Here is a 22,423-nt window from a genome sequence, read left to right as displayed (position 1 = left end):
ATTTTTTTTATAACTACTTTGTATGTGCAAAAACAATTTCAATCTCTAAAGCCTTTTAATAGACCACTGAACTGTATAGTGAATTCTCAAATATCTATCTAAATGGAGATGCTATGGCTAATCAAAACAGCATTTTGCCTGAAATTCCATTTTGGAATTTATTTCTGTCATAGAAAAAAAATAGCCAGTTAATTTCTTTGTTGAGATTGCTATAACAGAAAATTAGCATGAATTTCTGTTTTCTAAGCATACACCAAGCAGTTAGAAGGGAGAGATGTTTTTGGAACACCTCTGAGACTGGATAAAAAATCAGTGGGAGGGGACAGCGAGGTGGCATAGTGGATAGAGCACCGGCCCTAGAGTCAGGAGGACCTGATTTCAAGTCCAACCTCAGACACTTAACACTTACTAGCTGTGTGACCATGGGCAAGTCACTTAACCCCAATTGCCTCACCAAAATAAAAAAAAAAGCAGTGGGACAACCACATAGAATAGTATTATATTAATGAAGCTTAAATCAGTATGTAGATCGAACTGCTGGTCCATAATTCCAAATTCAGTGAAATAATCCATGTGTAGGTAATCAACAATTTCCTATTCAAAGATCAATCCCGGGTGTTATGCCAATAAGACTCAATTGCCCCTCTTTGTCTCTGGTGAGCTTCCTTGATATTTTTTCAATGCTATTAGAGTTGGGGCATCCCTGCTTCAACTTACAATTTGCTGGGAGAGCCTTGGCCTGTCCTTATCCCAACTGACTGTGCTTTGTCCTCTAGGCTCTTCGCCTTCAGATGGGTGACCGGAACTGCCTGGTTGCTCGATCTAAGTGCTATCTGAAGTTGGGAGATTTGGAGAATTCCCTGAAGGACGTTGAAGAATCTCTCAAAAATGACCAGACTTTCTGCAAGGTAACCATGTGGTAGGACTTGATATCTAGCCTGGAATTCACCCATGTCATTGTTTATGCAGGACCTGGTGTCTGACCCCCTTTCTTTCTCTTCTCAAATTACCTGCTCTATCCCCTTACCTCTACACCCAAAGCATGATTCTCTACCCTGAAGCCACCTATGCCTTGTCCTGTGACCCCTACCATTTTGGTTTGACCTTCTTTCATTCCAGGGAATTTTCCAAAAGGCTGAAACCCTGTATACTATGGGAGACTTTGAGTTTGCCTTGGTGTACTATCACAGAGGCTACAAGCTTCGTCCTGAGCGGGAATTCAAAGTCGGGATTCAGAAAGCTCAGGAAGCCATTAACAACTCAGTAGGAAGTAAGTGGCAGATATCTAAGAAAGTATCTTGGGAACGGAACAGCCCCCATTTCCTCATAACTCCATGGGCCTCTGGTGCTGGAAAGGGGCCAAGCCCAAGAGGTGAATGACCCCATCAAGTCCAGTGGCAATGCTAAAACAAGCAGCTCTGGATTGGGTAACTTCTGATTTGCCATGTGATTGAACCTCCTACACAAGAGGCTCCAGTCTCTGAGCCTTCCTGCTGAGCAGAGTAGTCTTTGATTTATTTTTTTCTTCAAAGACAAGTGATTGGGGGCAGCTAGATGGTGCAGTGGATAGAGCACCGGCCCTGGAGTCAGGAGGACCTGAGTTCAAATCCGGCCTCAGACACTTAACACTTACTAGCTGTGTGACCCTGGGCAAGTCACTTAACCCCAATTGCCTCACTAAAAAAAACACAAAAAAACAAAAACAAAGACAAGTGATTGGCAAAGGCTCCCCAAACAGGTTTACATCTGAGAAGCTACTATAGGGATGGAATGGAGTTAGACTAGGTCTTCAGCCCCTAGAGATGGACCTTTTTAGTTTTTAGCTGCTTTCCTCAGGAAATGAGGTCCTGAGTTGCTGACCCAGCCCTGTGGTCTACTTACTACCCAGACGCAGGAGGAGTGTGTGGAGTTTTTGTGTCTTTAGTTTCTGTAGGAGACAGAGTGTAGAAATGGCACAGGGCTTAGACAACAGCTCTGTATCATTGGCTCCCACCTGCTTGTGTGGAAATAAAGCTGCCATGACCCTGGGCAAGCTAATGGAGGAACTGGAGCGAATCAAACAGCCAACATTCCTGACCCCCAGATTGGCTTGGATTAGCCGAACTACAGCCCCCGGCCTTCCTCTGCCAAAGGCAACCCCTGCTATGCTGGCAACACAATGTCATAGGTCATGGTCAAGGGCCCAGCTAACCCGTGAGTCTGTTTCTATCCTTTCAGGTCCTTCCTCGATTAAGTTGGAGAACAAAGGGGACCTCTTCTTTTTAAGCAAACAGGCAGAGGTAAGGGCCCGAGTATTGTGCCCACTGCCATCAGTGGGAGGAATCCATGTGTGCTTGGGAATCTTATTGAAAGTATTTCGTTCTCTCCCATCATGGGTGCATGCTTAGACCCTTCAACAGTCCCAGATGTTAGAGCACAGCACTCTTGGGGGTCTGGCCATTCCCTAGCCCTGTTCTTGAATAAGCAGCAGTCATGTTCTCTGCCATGGGCTATAGTTTTCAGAACTATAAGGAGATCACAGAGGAGGAGGAGGAGGAGGAGAAGCTCAGGTGTGATGGGAAGCCAAGGCCTGGGGGTTTTCTGCTTCCTGATGAGTCTGTGCTTTGTTCTTCCAGAGTATGAAAGCTCAACAGAAGACTCCCACGAGGCAACTCTGGAAAGACAGTAAGGCAGAAAGTAAACGGAAGAGCACACTGAAGAGTGAGAAGACTGTTCGACAGCTGCTAGGGGAGCTATATGTGGACAAGGAATATCTGGAAAAGCTCCTGAAGGACGAAGGTCTTGTTCATGACAGTTATGGAGATTTGGGATGTGGGGTAGATGTCCCTCCATGAATGTGGGGCCACCGAAGAGAGAAAAGAATCTAGGACCAGAATCAGAAGGTGTGGGCCGCTGCCATTGCTTTCTGCGACCTCCCTTTGTCTGCACAGTGAGGAGAACAATCTTAGCCAGTATTCTAGGAGAAGAAAAAAAACGAGATAGGAATGTGTCATGGTGTAAATGCTCAGACATAAGCCCAGGGATGATTACTGCCATTCAATAATTTGACTGCTCAAATTTGGACAATCTAACCAAGTCCCTTTTCTTTAGAATTGGCTTTCCTGTGATAGAGTAAGATTCCCCCAGGGTCACTTACCTCTCAAGGGTAGCTGTTCTGACACAGATGTGACTTCTTGGTTACGGTGCTGGATGCTCCTGCTCCTAGAAGATATGCCTGTGGGCAGCTAGGTGGCGCAGTGGATAGAGCACCGGCCCTGGAGTCAGGAGGACCTGAGTTCAAATCCGGCCTCAGACACTTAACACTTACTAGCTGTCTGACCCTAGGCAAGTCACTTAACCCCAATTGCCTCACTAAAAAAAAAAAGAAGAAGAAGATATGCCTGTAATGTTGACTCTGCGAAGGGGGGATGGCAAGAAAAGGCTCAGAGCCTGATACAGTCTCCCCAGAGCCTTACTCTTAGCTTTGACCACAATTCTGGGCCAGTTCCCAGAATGTACCATTCCATTTGGAGTTAAGGCCAAGTTGGGATCTCAGATCCAGTGCCCCTGTTTTTCCTACCTGTACCTCAAAGCTCCAGGGACAGGGAAAGAAGTAGCCATTCAAGGGGTCTTGGCTTTGGATTTTAACTGACTATAATAGGAGCCCAGACCATAGTGAGAGCCTGGAAAGGACCCAAGGTTTCCTGGGGCTTCTCTTTCAATTGATTAAGTACCTATTATGTATAATTCACTAGGATACTCCTTTTACTTCTCTGCATAGCTTCAGGTTTCTCCACTCTGGCGATGACTGGAGGTCAGTTTTGACTTAACTCTTGCCCTGAATGGTTTTTCCTTATTTCAGATTTTCTACAATTCTGGCACAGGGAGAACCCCAAAGTATGGGTCTCTGACCGAGAGCTCTACTTTTATAGCCCTGCCCTGGGCAATGTGACTCTCACTGACTGCTGTTCTTTTTGGCTCTTTCCTTCTGCTGCTTCTCATTCCCAAAGACCTGATCAAAGGCACTATCAAGCGTGGAATGACTGTGGAGGACTTGATCATGACTGGCATCAATTACCTAGACACTCGGACTGACTTCTGGAGGCAGCAGAAGCCAATCTATGCTCGGGAGCGGGACCGGAAGCTTATGCAAGAGAAGTGGGTCCGAGATCGGAAGCGCCGCCCCTCTGAGACTGCCCGCTATATTCTCAAGAGCCTGGAGGAAATTGACATGTGTAAGTGGAACAGGTACCCAGGTGTGGGACAGGATCAGATTCTCTCCTCCCTCCTCAGTCACTTGGACTATAAGGGAGGTGGGGAGCAAGGTCTGGACAAAAGGCCTGTGGCTGGAGGTCCTGAGATGCAACCTTTTCTACACGAGGAGGAATCTGTTCATAGTATCATGAACCCCTAGACCTTCTGCCTGGCTGCCTGGCTGCCTGGCTCCAGGGGGACATACCTGATGTCCTACCCTGGCCTCTTTCCTTCCCAGTACTTACCAGTGGGAGTGCTGAGGGGAGCTGCCAGAAAGCGGAGAAGGTGCTGAAGAAGGTGATGGAGTGGGACAAGGAAGAAGTGCCCAACAAAGATGAACTGCTTGGAAATTTATATAGCTGCATTGGGAACGCGCAGATTGAGATGGGGCACATGGCAGCCGCGCTGCAGAGCCATCAGAAAGATTTGGAGATCGCCCGCAAATTGTGAGTGTCCCGCAGAAGTCTGGGAAGCTCCATTGACTGGAGCCTGGATTTGACCTGGGTACAGAACTATTCTTCTAAAATGTAGCATGGACATCTCTGCTCACCACAAGCAGATAATTCTATTTCTTAGCTTCTTCCCTTGGCTTTTACTCTTCGTTTTGCTTTTTAGGGGCAGATGGAATCATAAAATCTCAAAGTTGGAAAGAACCTCAGAGATCATCTAATCCAAATTATGCCTGAACCAGTATCTCATCCACAACACATCTGACAGACAGTCTTTTAGGTTTTGCCCAGTGACCTCTAGTAAGGGAGAACCCATTTCCTCTAAGGTCAGGCTATTCCACTTTGAGATAGCTCTGATTGTTGGAATTTTTCTGCTTTTATCAAGTCTAAATGGCCTCTGCAGCTTCTATGTGTTCATTCTGCTCTTTCCCTTGAGGGCAAACAGAACAAGCTGTCTCTTCCATGTGACAGCTAGCCCTTCAGAGGCAGCTACGTTGGCCCCTTGAACTCTTCTCTAAGCTAAACATGCTAATTCTTTTATGGATCCTCTATTGGCACAAACTTAAGACCCTTGGCCATTCTGACTGTCCTCTTTGACCCCTCTCCATTAATCAATATTCTTTCTAAATAGTGGCATCCAGAAGTAGACACAATACCCTGGATGTGGCCTTCTTCAGGGAGAACACAGCGTGACCATCACCTCCCCAGGCCTTGTGCTTTTCTCAATAGAGTCTAAGATTATGTGATCACAGGGGTGAGACTTTATCCTTATTAAATGTCATCCAGTAGTCGGCTCAATGTTCTTGTAGTTCACATATTTTTGAATCCTGACTGTCACCCTGTGAGTTAGCTGGCCCTCTGGTCTGCATATTTGAGAGGCCGGCCATTTCTGCCTTTATCCTAATTCATTGACAGAAATGATGACCAGGACAGTTCCCTGGGACATGCCAGTAGAGGCTATCTTCCATTCAAGATGACTCTTTGGGTCTAGCTGTTAAGACCATTTAACCCAAATCTCTCCATTTGTTTTACAAGGATAGCATGAAGCACTGTTAAACGCTTTGCTAAAATCTAGGGAAATTATATCTACTGCATTCTTTTGATCCCCCAGGCTAGAAATCCTTTCCAAAAAAGGAAATAAGTGTAATGAGGGGATTGGCCAATGACTGCCCAATAGTAGTTTGGAATAACCTGTTTTTGACGAAGCCATGTTAGCTCTTATGATTGTCACTCCCTTTTCTAGATATTCCCTAACCGTCACTTTAATTCTAGAACTTTACTAAGAATCCAATTCAAGCTCACTGGCCTATAGTTTCCTGATTTCATTCTTTTCACTTTTTGAGGACAATATTTGCCTTTCTCCAGTCTGGTGATATCTCTCTTTCTCCATGATCTTTCAAAGATTAACCACGTTGGCTCAGCCACCATGGCTGCCAATTCTTCTGGTTTAATAATGACTCTGAAATATCATTCATCTGACTGGGTGACTTGCACTCTTACCACCTCCTTACTTATCTTGGCTTTTGATTCCCTTTTAGTTATTTGTGTTCTGTACATTTTGGGGTTTTTTTTGTTTTTTTTTTTTTCTGGGCAATGAGGGTTAAGTGACTTGCCCAGGGTCACATAGCTAGTAAGTGTATAAAGTGTCTGAGGCCGGATTTGAACTCAGGTCCTCCTGAATCCAGGGCCGGTGCTCTATCCACTGCACTACCTAGCTGCCCCGTTCTGTACTTTTTAATACAAAGATAATTTTCCTTGGCAAAGAAGACAAATGAAGTCAATGTTAAATAGCTCTACTTTCTGTCTGTTGAATATATCATTATTCCTTCTAACCCAAGGAACAAGTCTGAACTTTCATTGATCCTCCTGTTTTCTCCAATAGAAACATAGCTTTATGGAGGCACTTTTGGCCATGCTTAACTTTGCTGTCAGCCACAGCTCATTCTGACATTCTTGCAGATCTATGTTTTTGTCTCTTCTCGGTTATCTGCCATCCTTTGTATACATCTTTTAAAAATTTAAATTGCAGATCCTTAGGCATCCACCTCAGTCTCATTGGACAACCCCCTAGCCCAATCTGATTAGTGCCCAGGACCTTGAAGACTAAGCTGGACTGTTGACCTTCTGTCAGAAAGGGGTGAGAACCATTCTGGTCTAAGCTTTCAAAACTGAAAGGCAGGGGCTTTGGAGATGTCGTCTTGTTATCTTCCATACTTAAAGTCCACGGTTATCCTGAAGAAAAATGAATATCAGAGCCCTTGGTCTGAAGAGAATTCAGAGAAAGGGGGTGAAGCATATATGCATGCATCCCCCTGTAGAACATTAACATGCAGCACATTGAGAAGATCTGTTGTCTATTGTCAAGCCCTGCAGTATGAGCTTTACTGCACTACTGAATCCCTATAACCTAGGCCCATGGCTGTGACTGTGGTCCTGACCCTTCCTCCACCTTGATTGCCCCTTCCTTAGCTAAAGTCTTTCACCTCCACAGCTCCCTGACCTAGGGTAGTTGGCACCCATGACAGTTCTGCCACTTGCCTGTGTAAGAACTTCGAGCTCTCAAAACTTGGAAGGTGTCAGTCAGCAGTGTGAAGGAAGCCATCTTGCCAACTTACCGGTACAGCTGTTCTAACTCCAGCCTACTAGGAACAAGGCTGGAGGGCAACAGAAGAGAGATGAACCCAAACAGGGTTTCCAGTTGAGTCTATTGATCTTGATTTGAGAAGGGAAATCCACAATGATCCAGAAGCAGTGTTGTAATACAATGGAAAATATACTATGCTTAGAGGTTTGGGTTTTTTTGTTTTGTTTTGTTGGGCAATGAGGGTTAAATGACTTGCCCAGGGTCACATAGCTAGTAAGCGTCAAGTGTCCAGGGTCGGATTTGAACTCAGGTCCTCCTGAATCCAGGACTGGTGCTTTATCCATTGCGCCACCTAGCAGCCCAATTATGCTTAGAGTTAAAGGACTCAGGTTCATAATCTGGCTCTGCCAATTACCCCCTGTGTGACCTTGGGCAAAGGTTTACTCATTTAAAATAAGGGGGTATGGGGCAGCTAGGTGGCACAGTGGATAGAGCACTGGCCCTAGATTCAGGAGGACCTGAGTTCAAATCTGGCCTCAGACACTTGACACACTTGCTAGCTGTGTGACCCTGGGCAAGTCACTTAACACCAATTGCCTCGGGAAAAAAAATATATATATAAAATAAGGGGGTTGAACTGGATAATCTCTAAAGTTCTTTATAGCTCAGTATTATATGACCCAAGATGGGTACATTGATCTTTCTCTGGCAAAGAGCAGTGGTCTTAGTCTCTTCTGTACACTCTCCCTCATTCTGGGAGTAGGGTATTGACCACTACTGAGCAAAAGAAGTACATTGGGGCTTGAGAACTGGTTGAATGACTAATCAAAGGGTGTTGATTAATGGATTGCTGTCCGACTTGAGGTAGATCTCTACTACAGGACTCCAGGGGTCTGTCTTGGTGGTGGTGGTGGTGGGTGTTTTCCACATTTTTGTCAGTGTAGTCAAAATTCAAGAATGACATAAGGCAGGAAGGGAGAGATGCACAATCAGGATTCTAAAAGATGTTAAAAGATTTTGAGTCAGAGCTAACAAAGTGAAATTCCATAGGAATGAATGTAAAGTCCCAAATTTGATTCAAAAAATCAATTATACGAAGTATAAAATGGAATTAGTGTGTCTAGATAGTCATGCAAGTGAAAAAAAACCCAAAACCTGGAGGTTCCAGTGAATGACAAACTCCATGGGAGTGCACATTGTGATATAGCAGCCAAAAGACCGCATTAATAGAAGTGTGATAGATCCCTTGAACCCTGCCTCAGTCATATCACTGGAGTACTGTGTCCATTTCTGGGATTCATGGTTGTTGGTGGTTTTTGTTGTTGATGCCTTTGTTTTTATATCATAGTAATTGTCTGCCACCTCGGTGTTTCTGCATAGGCTTGCTCTACTTCCCCCATGCCTGGAATGCTCTCACTCTTCTTACTGTTGACCCTTAGAATATGCCTTGCTCCCTGTGGAACTTAGCTCCTATACTACCACCCGCCCTTAAAAGGCCTTGTCTCAGGGCAACTAGGTGGCACAGTGGATAAAGCACTGGCCCTGGATTCAGGAGGACCTGAGTTCACATCTGACCTCAGATACTTGACACTTATTAGATGTGTGACCTTGGGCAAGTCACTTAACCCTCATTGTGCCCCCCCCCCCCAAAAGGCCTTGTCTCATTTTGTCAACTGCTAGTTCCTTTCCTTCCTAACTACCTTATATTTATTCTGTACATTACATATATGTAATATATGTGTACACACATGAATATATGTGCGAATGTAGACAGAAAGAGAAAGCAAGAGCAAGAAAGAAGAGAGAGAAAGAGATATACTGGTTACATTGGCCATGTCCAAAAAAATGTCTCAAATCTACACTCTTTACAATATTGCTGTTTTGTATAAATTTTTTTTTATTTTACTCACATCACTGTATCACTTCATACAAGTGTTCTTATATTTCTCTAATCCCATCCCATTTATCATTTTTTACAACTTAATAGCATTCTGTCATTCATATGTGATAATCGATCAGCCATTCCCCAGTTGATGAGCACTTACTCAGTTTAACATCACAAAAAGGGCTACTATAAATATTTTTGTATGTCCTTAAGAGTTTATTTTGCTTAGGACTGATCCCTCTTTTAATCTACTTTTCCCCTTATTCCCCTTCTCACATCTTTCTGTTGTGAAGTGTATTTCTGTACCCAATTATACATGTGTATATTCTTCCCTCCTGTTACCAGTTCAGATGAGAATGAGGTTCAAGTGTCACCCACTCTCCACATCCTTTCCTCCTTTTTTTCTATAGACTTCTACTTGCTCACCTTAATTATATGAGGTAATTTTCTGCATTCTTCCTCTCCATTTTCCCCTCTTAGCATATTTCTCTTCCCCTTCTTTTCTATTTTATCATTGAAACATAAGAACCATTTTCAGGCCCTCTCTCTAACCTGACTCCCCTCTATGTCCATGAACAATGATAGGGTTTTGAGAGAACACATGCATCCTCTTCCCATATTAGAATGTAAACAGTTTATCCTTGTTTAGTTTTAGTTCCCTTATAATTGTTCATCTTTACCTTTTTTTTTTGGCAATTGGGGTTAAGTGACTTGCCCAGGGTCACACAGCTAGTTAGTGTTAAGTGTCTGAGGCCGGATTTGAATTCAGGTCCTCCTGAATCCAGGGCCAGTGCTCTATCCACTGTGCCACCTAGCTACTCCTCATCTTTACATTTTTAAGTTTCTCTTGACTCCTGTGTTTGCATTTCCAAGTATCTCTGCACTTCTGGTCTTTTCTTCAGGACAGCTTATAAGTCCTCTATTTCATTAAGGAAGGATCCATGGTTTCAAAACTCTGTAGGATTATACTGAGTTTTTCTGGGCAAGTTGTTCTTGGTTGTAAGCCTACAGTTTTTGCCTTCTGGAAGTTTTCTGTTCCTTTAATGGAGTGGCTGCTAAATCATGTGTGATCTGATTATGGCTCCATAGTATTTAAATTCTTTCTTGCTGGCTGTTTGCATTATTTTTTTTCTTTGACCTGGAAGCTCTAGATTTTGACAATAATAATCCTAGGAGTTTTCATTTTGGAGTTTCTTTTAGGAGGTGATTAGTGGATTCTTTCTATTTCTGCTTTGATCTCTGGTTCCAAGATAACTGGGCAATTTTCTGTTATGATTTTTTTTTTTTTTTGCGGGGCAATGAGGGTTAAATGACTTGCCAAGGGTCACACAGCTGGTAAGTGTCAAGTGTCTGAGGCTATATTTGAACTCAGGTCCTCCTGAATCCAGGGCCAGTGTTTTATCCACTGCACTACCTAGTTGCCCTATGATTTCTTAAAATATGATATTTAGGCTCCTTTCATGGTTACAGCTTTCAGATAGTCAAATGATTCTTAAGTTTTCTTCTATTCTTTTTCCAGTCTTTTGAATTTGTTTTTAATATTTCTTGTCTCATGTGGGGTCATTATCTCTTATTTGGTCCATTCTAATTTTCAGGGAGTTTGTTGCTTGAGAAAGGTTGTATACCTCTTGTGCCATACTGCTTATTCCCTTTCTGTTTCTTCACTAGCTTTCATTTCTTCTCCATTTTTTTTTCTAGCATTCTCATTTGACTTTTTTTTTTAATTCACTCTAAAAAAAATCTTGCTTCATCTCTTTTAGGAATTCTAGTTGAATTTGTGCCCAAGTGATGTTTCTCTGTGAGGCTTTGCTTATAGATATGTTGGAGTCATTTTCTTCTTCTGGGTTTAAGTATTGAGTATCCCTGTTACCATAATTGCTTTTTGTAGTGGGATTTTTGGGGGATGGGAGTTATTTGTTCATTCTTCCATCTTCTTTACTTTGGATTTTATGTTAAGGCCAGTTTTGCACATTTCTGGAAGGAATGTCTGGGTGGACTCTATATCCACTAGATTCTTGCTTCTGCTCTCTTGGGGTATTGTGTTATTCCAAGAGCTTAGGGACAGTTTAGGCAAGATTTCAATGCTCCCAAAGTATTCAAATCTAGGGACAGTCTGATCTCTGACCCCCTTGTCTGAGCGCTGTAAGTTCCCAACCTGGGTTTGTGTCTAAGCAAAACACTTGTGTGCTTGCCCTTGCATAGACTTCCAGTAGACTGCCCCTGGACACAGCTGCTCTGTACCTGCTAGAAAGCTCTGCTGATTCAGAGCAACAGAACTTTAGGTAGCCCTCTGTTCTAGGATGTCAGATGAGGATGGAATCTGGAACCGAGACCCTGTTCCACTTGTGGGGTCAGCACCCACCCAATGGATGCTGCTTGCTTCTGAACTTGCTCCTTGCTCAGCACACAGCCCAGGGACCTGGGACTATTCATCATCCTGGAACTGTACTCCTAGGTGCAGTTCTGGCCATCAGTCCTTCCTGGATCTGTGATCTGGAACTAGGTAGTAAATAACAGCTGCTTGGAGGCACCTGTTCCTGTACCCTGCACAAGATTAGGCCCCTCTATATTGGAACTGGTGTCTCTTTTTGCCCTGGTACACAGCTTCTTGTGCTGGAATGTTCTGCATAGTAGCCCTTCCTGGCTAGACCCCACCTCTCCAATGTCCAGAGAACTCTCTGTCTCCCTGTGTTAACCTGGCCTGGGAAAATGATCCTCTGATTTTTCATGGATTTCCTGCTCAGAATTCTAACTTTTGTGTTGAAGAGGTATGCAGGAAAGCTCAGTTCATCTTCTTGTTACTCCCATCTCGGCATCATTTCTTGCTTCTTACCAAGTTTCTCTGAATTCCTCATACTCATTTTTTTTTTTTTAGTGAGGCAATTGGGGTTAAGTGACTTGCCCAGGGTCACACAGCTAGTAAGTGTTAAGTGTCCGAGGCCGGATTTGAACTCAGGCACTCCTGACTCCAGGGCCGGTGCTCCATCCACTGCACCACCCAGCTGCCTCCTCATATTCATTTTTTCTTAAAGTACAATAATATCCCCTTACATTCATACACTGAAATTTGTTTAGCCTTTTTCCAGTCCATAGCCACTTACTTTCCTTCTAGAGTCTTGCTACTATAAAAGATGCTGCCATAAATATTTTTCTATGTATGGGAGCATTCCCTCTGTCTTTGATCTCTGTGGGGTTTATACCTAGTAGGGATACTAATGTGTCAAAGGATATGTGAAGTTGAGTGACTTTTCTAGAATAATTCCAAATCAAATCGATGCTTAAAAGGTGTTTCTTGATTATTTCCCCAAATGGTCTGATCAGTTTAGAGCTCTACCAACATTGTGTGCCTGTCTCCTAACAGCCCCTCTAACTTTTGCCATTTTTGTTTTTCTCATCTTTGCCAACCTGGCAGGTATGCGGTGAAACCTCATAGTCATTCCAATTTATGTTTCTCATATTAGTAGGGATTTGGACCATTTTATCTCAAGGGTAGAGTTTGTTGGTTTTTTTAAACTGACTATTCTTATTCATTTGCTATTCATCTAGTAGGGAATGGGCCTTGTTTTTATATATGAAGTGATGGACAGGACATCTCTCAAGATAAGGAGATCTGTTTGGTCAGCAGCCCCAGTTCTTCCTAAAAAGGAAACTGTATGTCAGAGTTCCTCATCACATAAAGGAACCTGTCTCCCCTGTGACTGATTAAGCTTCTGTTACAGATCTACGCCTTTCTTCTGGTTCCCCATTTCTCAGGCTAGGTCAGACTGGCTCTGCAGTCTTTGCTTTTTTCTGGCATTGCTGGTTTTCTCTCAAAGTCTGGTCTGGCTCTGTTTTTATTCTGCTTCTATTTTGATTCCCACTCCAGGCCTCTCCTGTGCTCTCAGCTTTGGCATTTCATGCCTTCTTCATCTGTCATTAGAAGACATTGTGGGGCAATGGGGGTTAAGTGACTTGCCTAGGGTCACACAGCTAGTAAGTGTCAAGTGTCTGAGTCTGAATTTGAACTCAGGCCCTCCTGAATCCAGGACCAGTGCTTTATCCACTGCGCCACCTAGCTGCCCCTTTCTCATCCAGTATTAACCACCACCTCCTGCCCTGTCCCAGGCCTCAGGCCTGGTCGGCTGACAAATAAGCTTTTGTCTGTTACAGCAGGGTTAGAGAGGCTTTAACATTGTTACTCCCCTTCCCTCCCCCCATCACATTCTCTATATACTCTAATCCATTCTGTATACCCCTACCTCTTTGGTCCAGTGGATGGAATGCTGGGCCTGGAGTCAGGAGGTTCTGAGTTCAAATGTGGCCTTACATACTTGGTAACTCTGTGATTCTGGGGGCAAGTCACTTCACCTCTTCATGCCTCAGTTTCCCCAACAGTAAAATGGGGATAACAATAGCGCTTATTTCACAGGGTTGTTGTGGGAATCAAATGAGATATTTGTAAAAAGTGCTTAGCACAGTGCCTGGCAGGCCCAAAGTATTGTTGTTCAGCTGTTCAGTCATGTCTAATTTTAAGTGACCCCATGGACCACAGCGCACCAGACCTTTCTGGTCGATGGGGTTTTCTTGGTGAAGGTACTGGAGTGGTTTTCCGTTTCCTTCTCCAGTGGACCACCTTTTGTCAGAACTCTTCACTATGACCTGTCCATCTTGGGGAACCCTGCAGGGCATGGATCATAGTTTCACTGAGCTATGAAAGCCCCTCTGCCACAACAAAGCAGTGATCCATGAGGGGTGGCACATAGTAGGCTCTATATAAATGCTTATTCTCTTCCCTACCAGAATGGTTTTCCTCAAATTGTTTGCACGTCATTCCTTTGCTTAAAAAATTTCAGTGGCTCCCTGTACCTTGTGCATCAAGTTCTAACTACTCTACCTAGTTTTTAAGTGCTCTGCACTCAGGCCTTGTACAAGCTATCTAACCCCATGACCTACTTTGGTGTTGCTCCTCACTGCCCTCCCATCCTCACCAAGGTAGTATCCTTCCTTACTATGTGTCCTGTGACCACCATGCTCTTACTCCCTCGTTGCTTTTCCTTTTGTCATATCTCCTCGCCTGGAATACTCCGCATCTTTCCCATTTTTTGAGGTCTGGCTCAAGTCCCAAGTCCTCCATCAGTCTTCCCTAATTACTTTTCCTTCCTCCCTCCCCAATCTCTTCCTTATTATTTCTATCACACAATTAATTGACTTCAGTATCTCAAAAGAGATGCGTGTGGGTGCTACCTTCACCCACACAGACCACATTCTTGTACCTGTAAGTTTCATCCTTGACATGAACAACCAGGTGATTCACTTCTCCAAACTTCTTTAGTAGTCCTTACATGACAATGTATTACCTGACTTACAGTCAAAGCCTTTCTGGACTGATGAGACCTACCAGCACTTGAGATGTCCTGGGATGGGAAGAACCCAAGAATCATCTCCCAACTATGGGGAGGTCACACAATTTAGCACTTAATCATTTACTGTTTGATGTCTCTCATCATTTTGTAATATCGTTTTTGCCTCCCCGGCAAGGTCCTGAGTTTTTTCAGATTAGAAATCATGCCTTCTCACAGGGGCTAGAACAATGCTGGGCAATGCATATATACTGTTAAATGGATAAGGTTGTATACAAAGGGTAAAATCAAATTATGGAGTGCTCTGAAAGCTATTCCAATGAATTTGGACTTCAACCAAAGAGAAATGTGGAGCAATTGGTTTTGAGCAGGAGGGAGATGTGATGAATGTGTTTTAAAAAGTTCAGTCTAGGGGGCAGCTAGGTGGTGCAGTGGTAAAGTACCGGCCCTAGAGTCAGGAGTACCTGAGTTCAGATCTGGCTTCAGACACTTGACACTTACTAGCTGTGTGACCCTGGGCAAGTCACTTAACCCCCATAGCCCTGCAAAAACAAAAACAAAAAGTTCAGTCTAGGGGCAGCTAGGTGGTGCAGTGGATAAAGCACCGGCCCTGGATTCAGGAAGACCTGAGTTCAAATCCGGATTCAGACACTTGGTATTTACTAGCTGTGTGACCCTGGGCAAGTCACTTTACCCCTCATTGCCCTGCCAAAAAAAAAAAAAAATTCAGTCTGGTAGAGGCAGTGATTCAGAGAGAAGAAATCCTGGAAGTAAGGAGACCATTGTTAGGGGACTGCTACTGTAATCCAGGCACAAGATTTTGATCCTTGTCCACCCTAAACATGGTGAGAAGCAACATGGTCCAACGCAAAGAACTCTGGTTCAAATCCTACTGCTGGCATTTATGACCTGTGTGACCTTAGGCAAGTTACCCAACTCACCTGTAAAATGAGATGGTTGGACTATCTTACTTCTGAGGTCCCTCTTACCTCCAGGTGTATGATCCTATCCTACAGGCTGTTAGTGGTGAAAATGGGAGATGGAATGAGAAATCCTTAGGCAGGGCCTGGTTTAGAAAAGTCATATTCCTCAGCATTTTCATCTCCTTCCCCACAGTGAACTGCCTGATGCCAAATCTCGAGCCCTGGATAACATTGGCAGGGTCTTTGCAAGAGTTGGGAAATTCCAGCAAGCCATTGACACGTAAGTAAACAGGCACCCCCAGCCCTGGGCTCCCCACCCTCCCATAGTGCTGTGCTGATCACAGGAACCAGACTGAAAGGAGGAACAGCAGCAGTAAATACAAAGCTCTGCTCATTTTGTTCTATTGTAGGCAGCAAGGGGCCTCAGTGAATACAGTGCTGGACCAGGAGTTAGGAAGACACAGACAAGCTGTGTGACCCTGGGCAAGCCATGGGACCTCTCAACCTGAGTTTCCACATCTATAAAATATGGGTGATAATAATAGCACCTACCTCCCAGAGTTATTATGAAGATCACATGAACTAACATACATAGAATGCTTTGCAAACCTGTAAGCTTTGTGTAAATGCTAGCTATTAACTATTATTATTCTCCAAAAACAGACGTTTATTTCTCAGTATTAGCTCTAGTTTTATGTGAATTTGTTTCAGACACACTATAGTTACTAGAAAAAAAGGCACTAGTGAGGCACAACAGTCCCAGAAGGGCCTATATACAGGAGCCCAATTTCTTAATATCTGATGATTGCCCAAGGGTTAATAAGTACCTATAATGGGATGGCCTCCAGTTCAGTGTGCTGAGTACTAGTCCATGCAGAGCACTAAGCTGGGTACTGAGGGGGACAGGAATAGAATGGTGAATGCCACATGGCCTCTGTCCTCATGGACAATAGAAAATGGGGAAGGAGACATTTCCAGAGGGAAATGGTGAGGAAGTATAGTAGCCAGGAAATAAGCACAGGGAGAATTGAGAGATGCCTGATCACAGCAGCGGTGAGGGAGGTGTAAAAGGCACCTCCATTTGGAAAGGTCACAGGGAAGATCACTCTTCTTCCTCAAACTCAACCACACCAGTGATTTTACAGGACAGATATGCCAAGCCAGAACTGACCCATAAACCACTGGTAAATTGACCAGAAAGATAAAATACAGCTCAAATGCTGGCAAGACCAGAGTCTAAGGCCAGTTATCTCAACAGTGGTGATTGCCAAACCTCCCACCAAAGTCCAGGGTGATTAAATTGTGACAAAAGCCCAAGAATAGGAGCAGAAAACTCAGTGCTTATTTCAAGGCCTAGACCCGGGAGTGGCCAAGCTCTTCTAACACCTGAGGAGGTGGGGTCAGGCAGAGATGGGGTGACCACAGAAGCCTCAACCTTATCATCTAATGTTCAGAATGGTGGTGGGAAAGTCAATCATCAGGTATTGATGGAGTATGCCCTGTGTGCTCCAGATAAGTTCAGGCTGGGAGGTACCTTGTAATTTGCTTGTGTTATTATTATTATAATATCTGAATTGTATATAGTGCTCTAAAGATTGCACAGCACTTTGCTATATGCATGGCACAATCAGAAACTACCAAGACAATATATCCTGATGTGGCAAATTATCCAAAGGTGGTCTTCGACCAGAAGCTTTCTTCATTTCTCCCTCAGGAGAGACCAGTGTTCTAATTTCACCTTTAGAAGACTGCCTCCACCCTGGCCCTTTTCCTTTGTCTATGGTAGGGCTTTGTTTTGCCCATAAGAAATTGAAATACCCAGTCACTTTGTGACTCTGGATAAGCATTGATTGAGGGTCACCGTGTCTGTGAGGGTTTGGAAGTTTATTTGGTTGAACACAGAAAAGGGTTCAGCTATTGAACTGCTACAGAAAAGGGAGGAATAGTCACTTCCTCTCTTCTGTCCCCAACCCTTGGAATATGGACCCTGCCAGTTTTGCCCAGTCATCCCCTTTCTCCTCCCACTAGGTATGACCTATTTTCTAGTTGCCTCTCTTGGTCCCACCCGTACAGAGGGATTTCTTTGCATAAAGCAAACAATGGAGAAGTCAATTGTGACCCCATACAAAGCCTGACACCTTTTAATCTCCCCCAATTAGACTGCCCAAGTGCTTTTTTTTTAAGCCATAAGTTTTAGCACAGGAGAAAAAAAAAAGGACCAGATAGATATGATTTCATCTTTCTCTGCTTTTGGAAAGTTTATAAAATATCATAATATGATTCCATCTCATATAGCTCAGGAGCCCCCAGGTGGGATGTAATTGGTGTCATTTCACTATTCCCAACCTCTATCCACCCCCCCTTCCCTTTACATCTATTTAGTATGTAGATAAAAAACCGTTAAGATTGACCAAATACAGCTGCCATTAATGCTAATTAAGCAGAATCTGTGAATCCTCTTTAAAGCAGGGCTCCTTAAACTTTTTCCACTTGTGACCCCTTTTTGTCCAAGAAATTTTTATGCCACCCCAGGTATATAGGTATATAAAATAAGTATACAAATTAAACATTTATTGCTAAATTTCTCATGACCTCCACATTCAGTTATATGATCCAGTATGGGGTCATGACCCACAGTTTAAGAAGCTTTGCTTTGAAGAACAGGAAAATTTTGGATTTCACATGTATCCTCTTGGAATAACAAGAGAGGGGAAGCAGGCAGGCAAAAAGACTCATAGGTATCTCTTCCCTTTAATAGAAAATCAGCAAACCCTAGTAACTCAGACCTCCTCTGTGGGGGGCCTCTGACTGTCCCAGGGGCTGGCCACCGAAGGTAGAGGGGGTTGTAGCTCACAGAGCACTGGCTGTGGTTCCCCAGCTACTTCCACAGCCAGGCTTTCCACCATTGGTCTCCTTACTCAGATCTGGAACTGAAATCAAAACGGAATGCCTATCTTGCTATGAAGGTTCTCAGGTTCTCCATCAACCCTTTGTGTACTTGCTCACTTCTTGCTCCTCCTCAGGAAATGGTCCCTCTTCTCTTGCTTGAGGATAGTTTTTTCCAGTGGCCCCAAGAGCCCTTCTCTTTCTAAAGACTCTCAGGTGCTGAAGACTTGACTTGCACAGGCCCAAACTGGCCTCCCAATGCCCAGTTAAAATAAGTGTTGTTCTGTTCTTTTTTGGGGGGGGGCAGGGCAATTGGGGTTAAGTGACTTGCCCAAGGTCACACAGCTAGTAAGTGTCAAGGGTCTGAGGCCGAATTTGAACTCAAGTCCTCCTGACTCCAGGGCCAGTGCTCTATCCACCACACCTAGCTACCTTGTTGTTCCGTTCTTAAGGAAACCTCATTCTGGCAGCCTTTGAGTTAAAGGAGGCAGTGTTAGAGGGGAGGGCCATATCTTTTTTCATCCTTACTCATGAATGGAAAGTATAAGCTTCTTGAGGGAAAGGATTGTTTTTTTGTTTTTTCTTTACCTCCTCATGGACTAGCTGAGTGCCTTGCACGTGGTAGGACTTAACAAATGCTTGTAGAATGAATTAGTGAATTAATGAATGGTAGGCACTTAAAGCTTCTTGTTAGGGGGCAGCTAGGTGGCGCAGTGGATAAAGCACCAGCCCTGGATTCAGGAGGACCTGAGTTCAAATCGGGCCTCAGACACTTGACACTTACTAGCTGTGTGACCCTGGGCAAGTCACTTAACCCTCACTGCCCCACCCCCCCAAAAATTTTTTTTAATTTTTAAAAAAAGCTTCTTGTTAAATTGTAATAAATTAGAGAATAATTACATACTAAAGCCTATCATACTACAAGTGCAGTAGGAATTCAGAGAGGGCCGGGACCAAATATTTTAAGTACAATTTTTACTATCTTTTGCCCAGTTCACAGATTAGATTTATACATGTGTGGGATCCTAGATTTAGAGCAGGAAGAAACCTCAGAGGCCATCAAATCCAACCCTCTCATTTTACAGGTGAGGAAACTGAGGCTGAGAGAAAGTGACTTGTCCGTGGTCACATAGATATCAAATAGAATGGGACTTCAATGAAGACTGGGATTTGAACAAGTTTCTAACTCCAAATCCAGGGTCCCTTTCCTCTGTTCTAGAAACTTTCTTCTTATACAGAGATGAAGGGAGCCATAGGGTCTAACACAGGAGGGAAGGAGTCATTAACCTTCTCGTAAAGATGGCAGGGGCAATGCTTCTAGCTAATAGAGGGCAATGAACTCACAAAAGAGCATCTGGGAGCCCCATGCACGAGGAAGAGGCTAACCGTGTAACTTTTTTTTTTTTTTTGCAGGCAATGGGGGTTAAGTGACTTGCCCAGGGTCACACAGCTAGTAAGTGTCAAGTGTCTGAGGCCGGATTTGAACTCAGGTACTCCTGAATTCAGGGCCGGTGCTTTAACCACTGCGCCATCTAGCTGCCCCCACCGTGTAACTTCTTAAAAATTGCTTTTTAAAAAAAATGAATAAGCGGGGTTGGGGGGGGGGACCACTTTTGTAACAAATATACAGACTCAAGCAAAACCAATTCCCTCACTGGCCACGTCCAAACCCTATATGGTACCTTAAGTTCAGTACCTTCTTGTGAGTCCTCTGGTGTCAAAGTTGGTTGTTTTATTGCTCAGAGTTCTCAAGTCTTTCAAAGCTGTTGGTCTTTCTAGTGTTGTGTGAACTGTTCTCCTGGTTCTGTTCACCTCCCTGTGCCTCAGTTCATAAGAGTCTTCTCAGGTTGCTCCACGACCATCCATCCCCTTTGTCATTTTTTATAGCACAGTAGGGTAAAGTGACTATATGCCTGGGAGCAAAGCACAGGTGGTTTGATGACCTTGAAAAACCCAACAAATTCAGTTGTTTAACATATATTGATTAGGCATAAGCATTTATGAAGCATCCTAAAGCACAAGAGGCATAGTTCGAGACCTTGGAGAAACAAAGGCAAGAATGAAACAGTCCCTGCCCAGAAGTTTGTATATGGGAGGAGGGCAGAAAAACACAAATAAATTAGTACAATGCATGATAGAATGGTGTGTGTGTGTGGGGAGGTGCTCAGGAGGAAATATTAGACCTGGAGCTCTAGGATAACTTGAGGAGGGAGAGAATACTAATAAGTGAGATCTCAGGGTAGACCTCATGAAAGAGAGGGCCTTTGATCTGAGCCAATAGGGAAGGGAAGGATTCTGAAAGTCAGAGATGAGGCTGGACTGGATTCCAAGCATAGGGGGAAGTGAATACAGGGGGGCAGGAGATAGAACATCAGGTTGGGCACAGCACGTAGCTGCCACCAAGATTTTCCTTTCGATGTGAGCCTTTGGGAACCATGGGGATTTTCATGTGTTTGTACCTAAAAAGACAGAACTTCTTCCTTTTATTTATTTTTGTTTTCTTTTTTTTTTCCGGGGCAAATAGGGTTAAGTGACTTGCCCAGGCTCTCACAGCTAGTAAGTGTCAAGTGTCTGAGACCGGATTTGAACTCAGGTCCTCCTGAATCCAGGGCCGGTGCTTTATCCACTTTGCCACCTAGCTGCCCCCATTTCTTCCCTTTATCCTGGAGGTTGAGGGAGGGGAGCTTCTATCATTTCCATCAGCTTTGATAGCAGTTAGGTGGCTTAGTAGATAGAACCCTGGGCCTAGAGTCAGGAAAACCTGAGTTCAAATATAACCTCAGACCTTTATTAGCAGTGTGACCTTGGGTAAGTCAATTAACCTTCTCAGCTTGTTTCCTCAGCTGTAAAATAGTAATAATATTAGCACCTTCCCAAGGTTGTTGTGAGGATCAAGTGAGATAATAATCATAAAACACTTTATACCATGCCTGGCACTGTGTAAATATATAATATATGGTAATATAATAAATGTTATATAAATGCTATCATTATCACCTTCTTCTTCATCATCATTATCATATTCTCCAGTATCTCTTTCTTTCTCTGTTACTATTCTATTACAGATATCACTAAGGCTTACATAATTCTGGACTAGTTAACTCGTATCCACTTCTTTTCTAGCCAGGTTTCCCAGCCTCTCACAGCACACAGATGTCCCTCTCCCTCCTTCCCACCATCTGTCTCAGCCAATTGTCCCCATTCTAGTCAAATGTTTTTGTGCTTGGACAGGACATACCCCTCTTTCAGGTGTACTTCCCACCAAGTCTTCTTAGGGCTGAGAAGAACATTTAGGTTGCTTTCCACTTGTTTGTCCATCTCTCAACACATTCCCAGCTCCCCAACTAAGGCTAGACCAGACACACAATTTGCCCTGAGGCTTACAACAATATCAAGAAACAACATGGGATAGGGATAGGACCAAGCTGGTGACTGCTCTGACACAATGGCAAAGACTCCTGTTCCAAAGATATAAAGCTGGAGCACCTTAGAGATCATCTAATCCCAAACATTCTTTTTTGTAGATGAGGAAATTGAAACCCAGACATACTGAGTCACTGTCACCCGACAGTATGTACAAAGCCTGAATTTAAACCCAGAATTTCATAATTGGAAGGGACCTTAGAGACCATCCATTCCCACCAGTATCTGAACAATATTCCCCCCTGCAACATACCACACAAGTCACATCTACTTGTGAGGAAGTTTTTCCTTATTTCACACCTAAGTCTGGCTCCCTCTAACTTCCACCCATTGCTCCTTAGTTTCACCTTCTGGGGCCATTCAGAATAAAAACAATTCCTCTCTAAATCTTGCGTTCATCGTTATCGTAGTAATTGTCCCTGTGGGGAAACTGAGATAGAATGGAGATGAAGGTCATGGGAGTTGGCTTTTGATGAACTAAGAAGCTGAGACATTTGAATGTGAATATTGAAGTCCCCAAAGAAAAGGAGAGTAAGGGTTGGGATAGAGAGGACGAATATCAGTCAGATACTGACATTTTTGGAAAAGGAGACACAGTGACCTGTAGGTTAGAATAGAAGATATAGCATCCTGGTTGCCCTCCTCTGCACACACTCTAGCTTATCACCATGACACAAGCTTGTGCCAGAGGCAGACTTTCA

The 22,423-nt window shown here is 43.7% G+C and overlaps 1 protein-coding gene across 3 annotated transcripts in view; it reads left to right on the top strand.

Annotated features, from left to right (window-relative positions):
- Positions 1-22,423, top strand: part of ODAD4 (outer dynein arm docking complex subunit 4) — a 70,174-nt gene that overhangs the window by 1,566 nt on the left and 46,185 nt on the right. For 2 of the 3 annotated variants that reach the window (XM_043964538.1, XM_043964537.1), the window contains exons 2-8: positions 777-908; positions 1,120-1,270; positions 2,218-2,279; positions 2,616-2,778; positions 3,990-4,214; positions 4,472-4,679; positions 15,607-15,693. In XM_043964538.1, the coding sequence (XP_043820473.1) occupies positions 777-908; positions 1,120-1,270; positions 2,218-2,279; positions 2,616-2,778; positions 3,990-4,214; positions 4,472-4,679; positions 15,607-15,693 (1,028 nt within the window). The remainder of the gene's footprint in view (positions 1-776; positions 909-1,119; positions 1,271-2,217; positions 2,280-2,615; positions 2,779-3,989; positions 4,215-4,471; positions 4,680-15,606; positions 15,694-22,423) is intronic. The other variant, XM_043964539.1, reaches the window with a different exon arrangement.

The sequence above is a fragment of the Dromiciops gliroides genome, chromosome 4 (genome assembly GCF_019393635.1).
Source record: "Dromiciops gliroides isolate mDroGli1 chromosome 4, mDroGli1.pri, whole genome shotgun sequence".
NCBI classification, from domain to species: Eukaryota; Metazoa; Chordata; class Mammalia; order Microbiotheria; family Microbiotheriidae; genus Dromiciops; species Dromiciops gliroides.
This window is presented reverse-complemented; position numbering and strand designations above follow the sequence as displayed.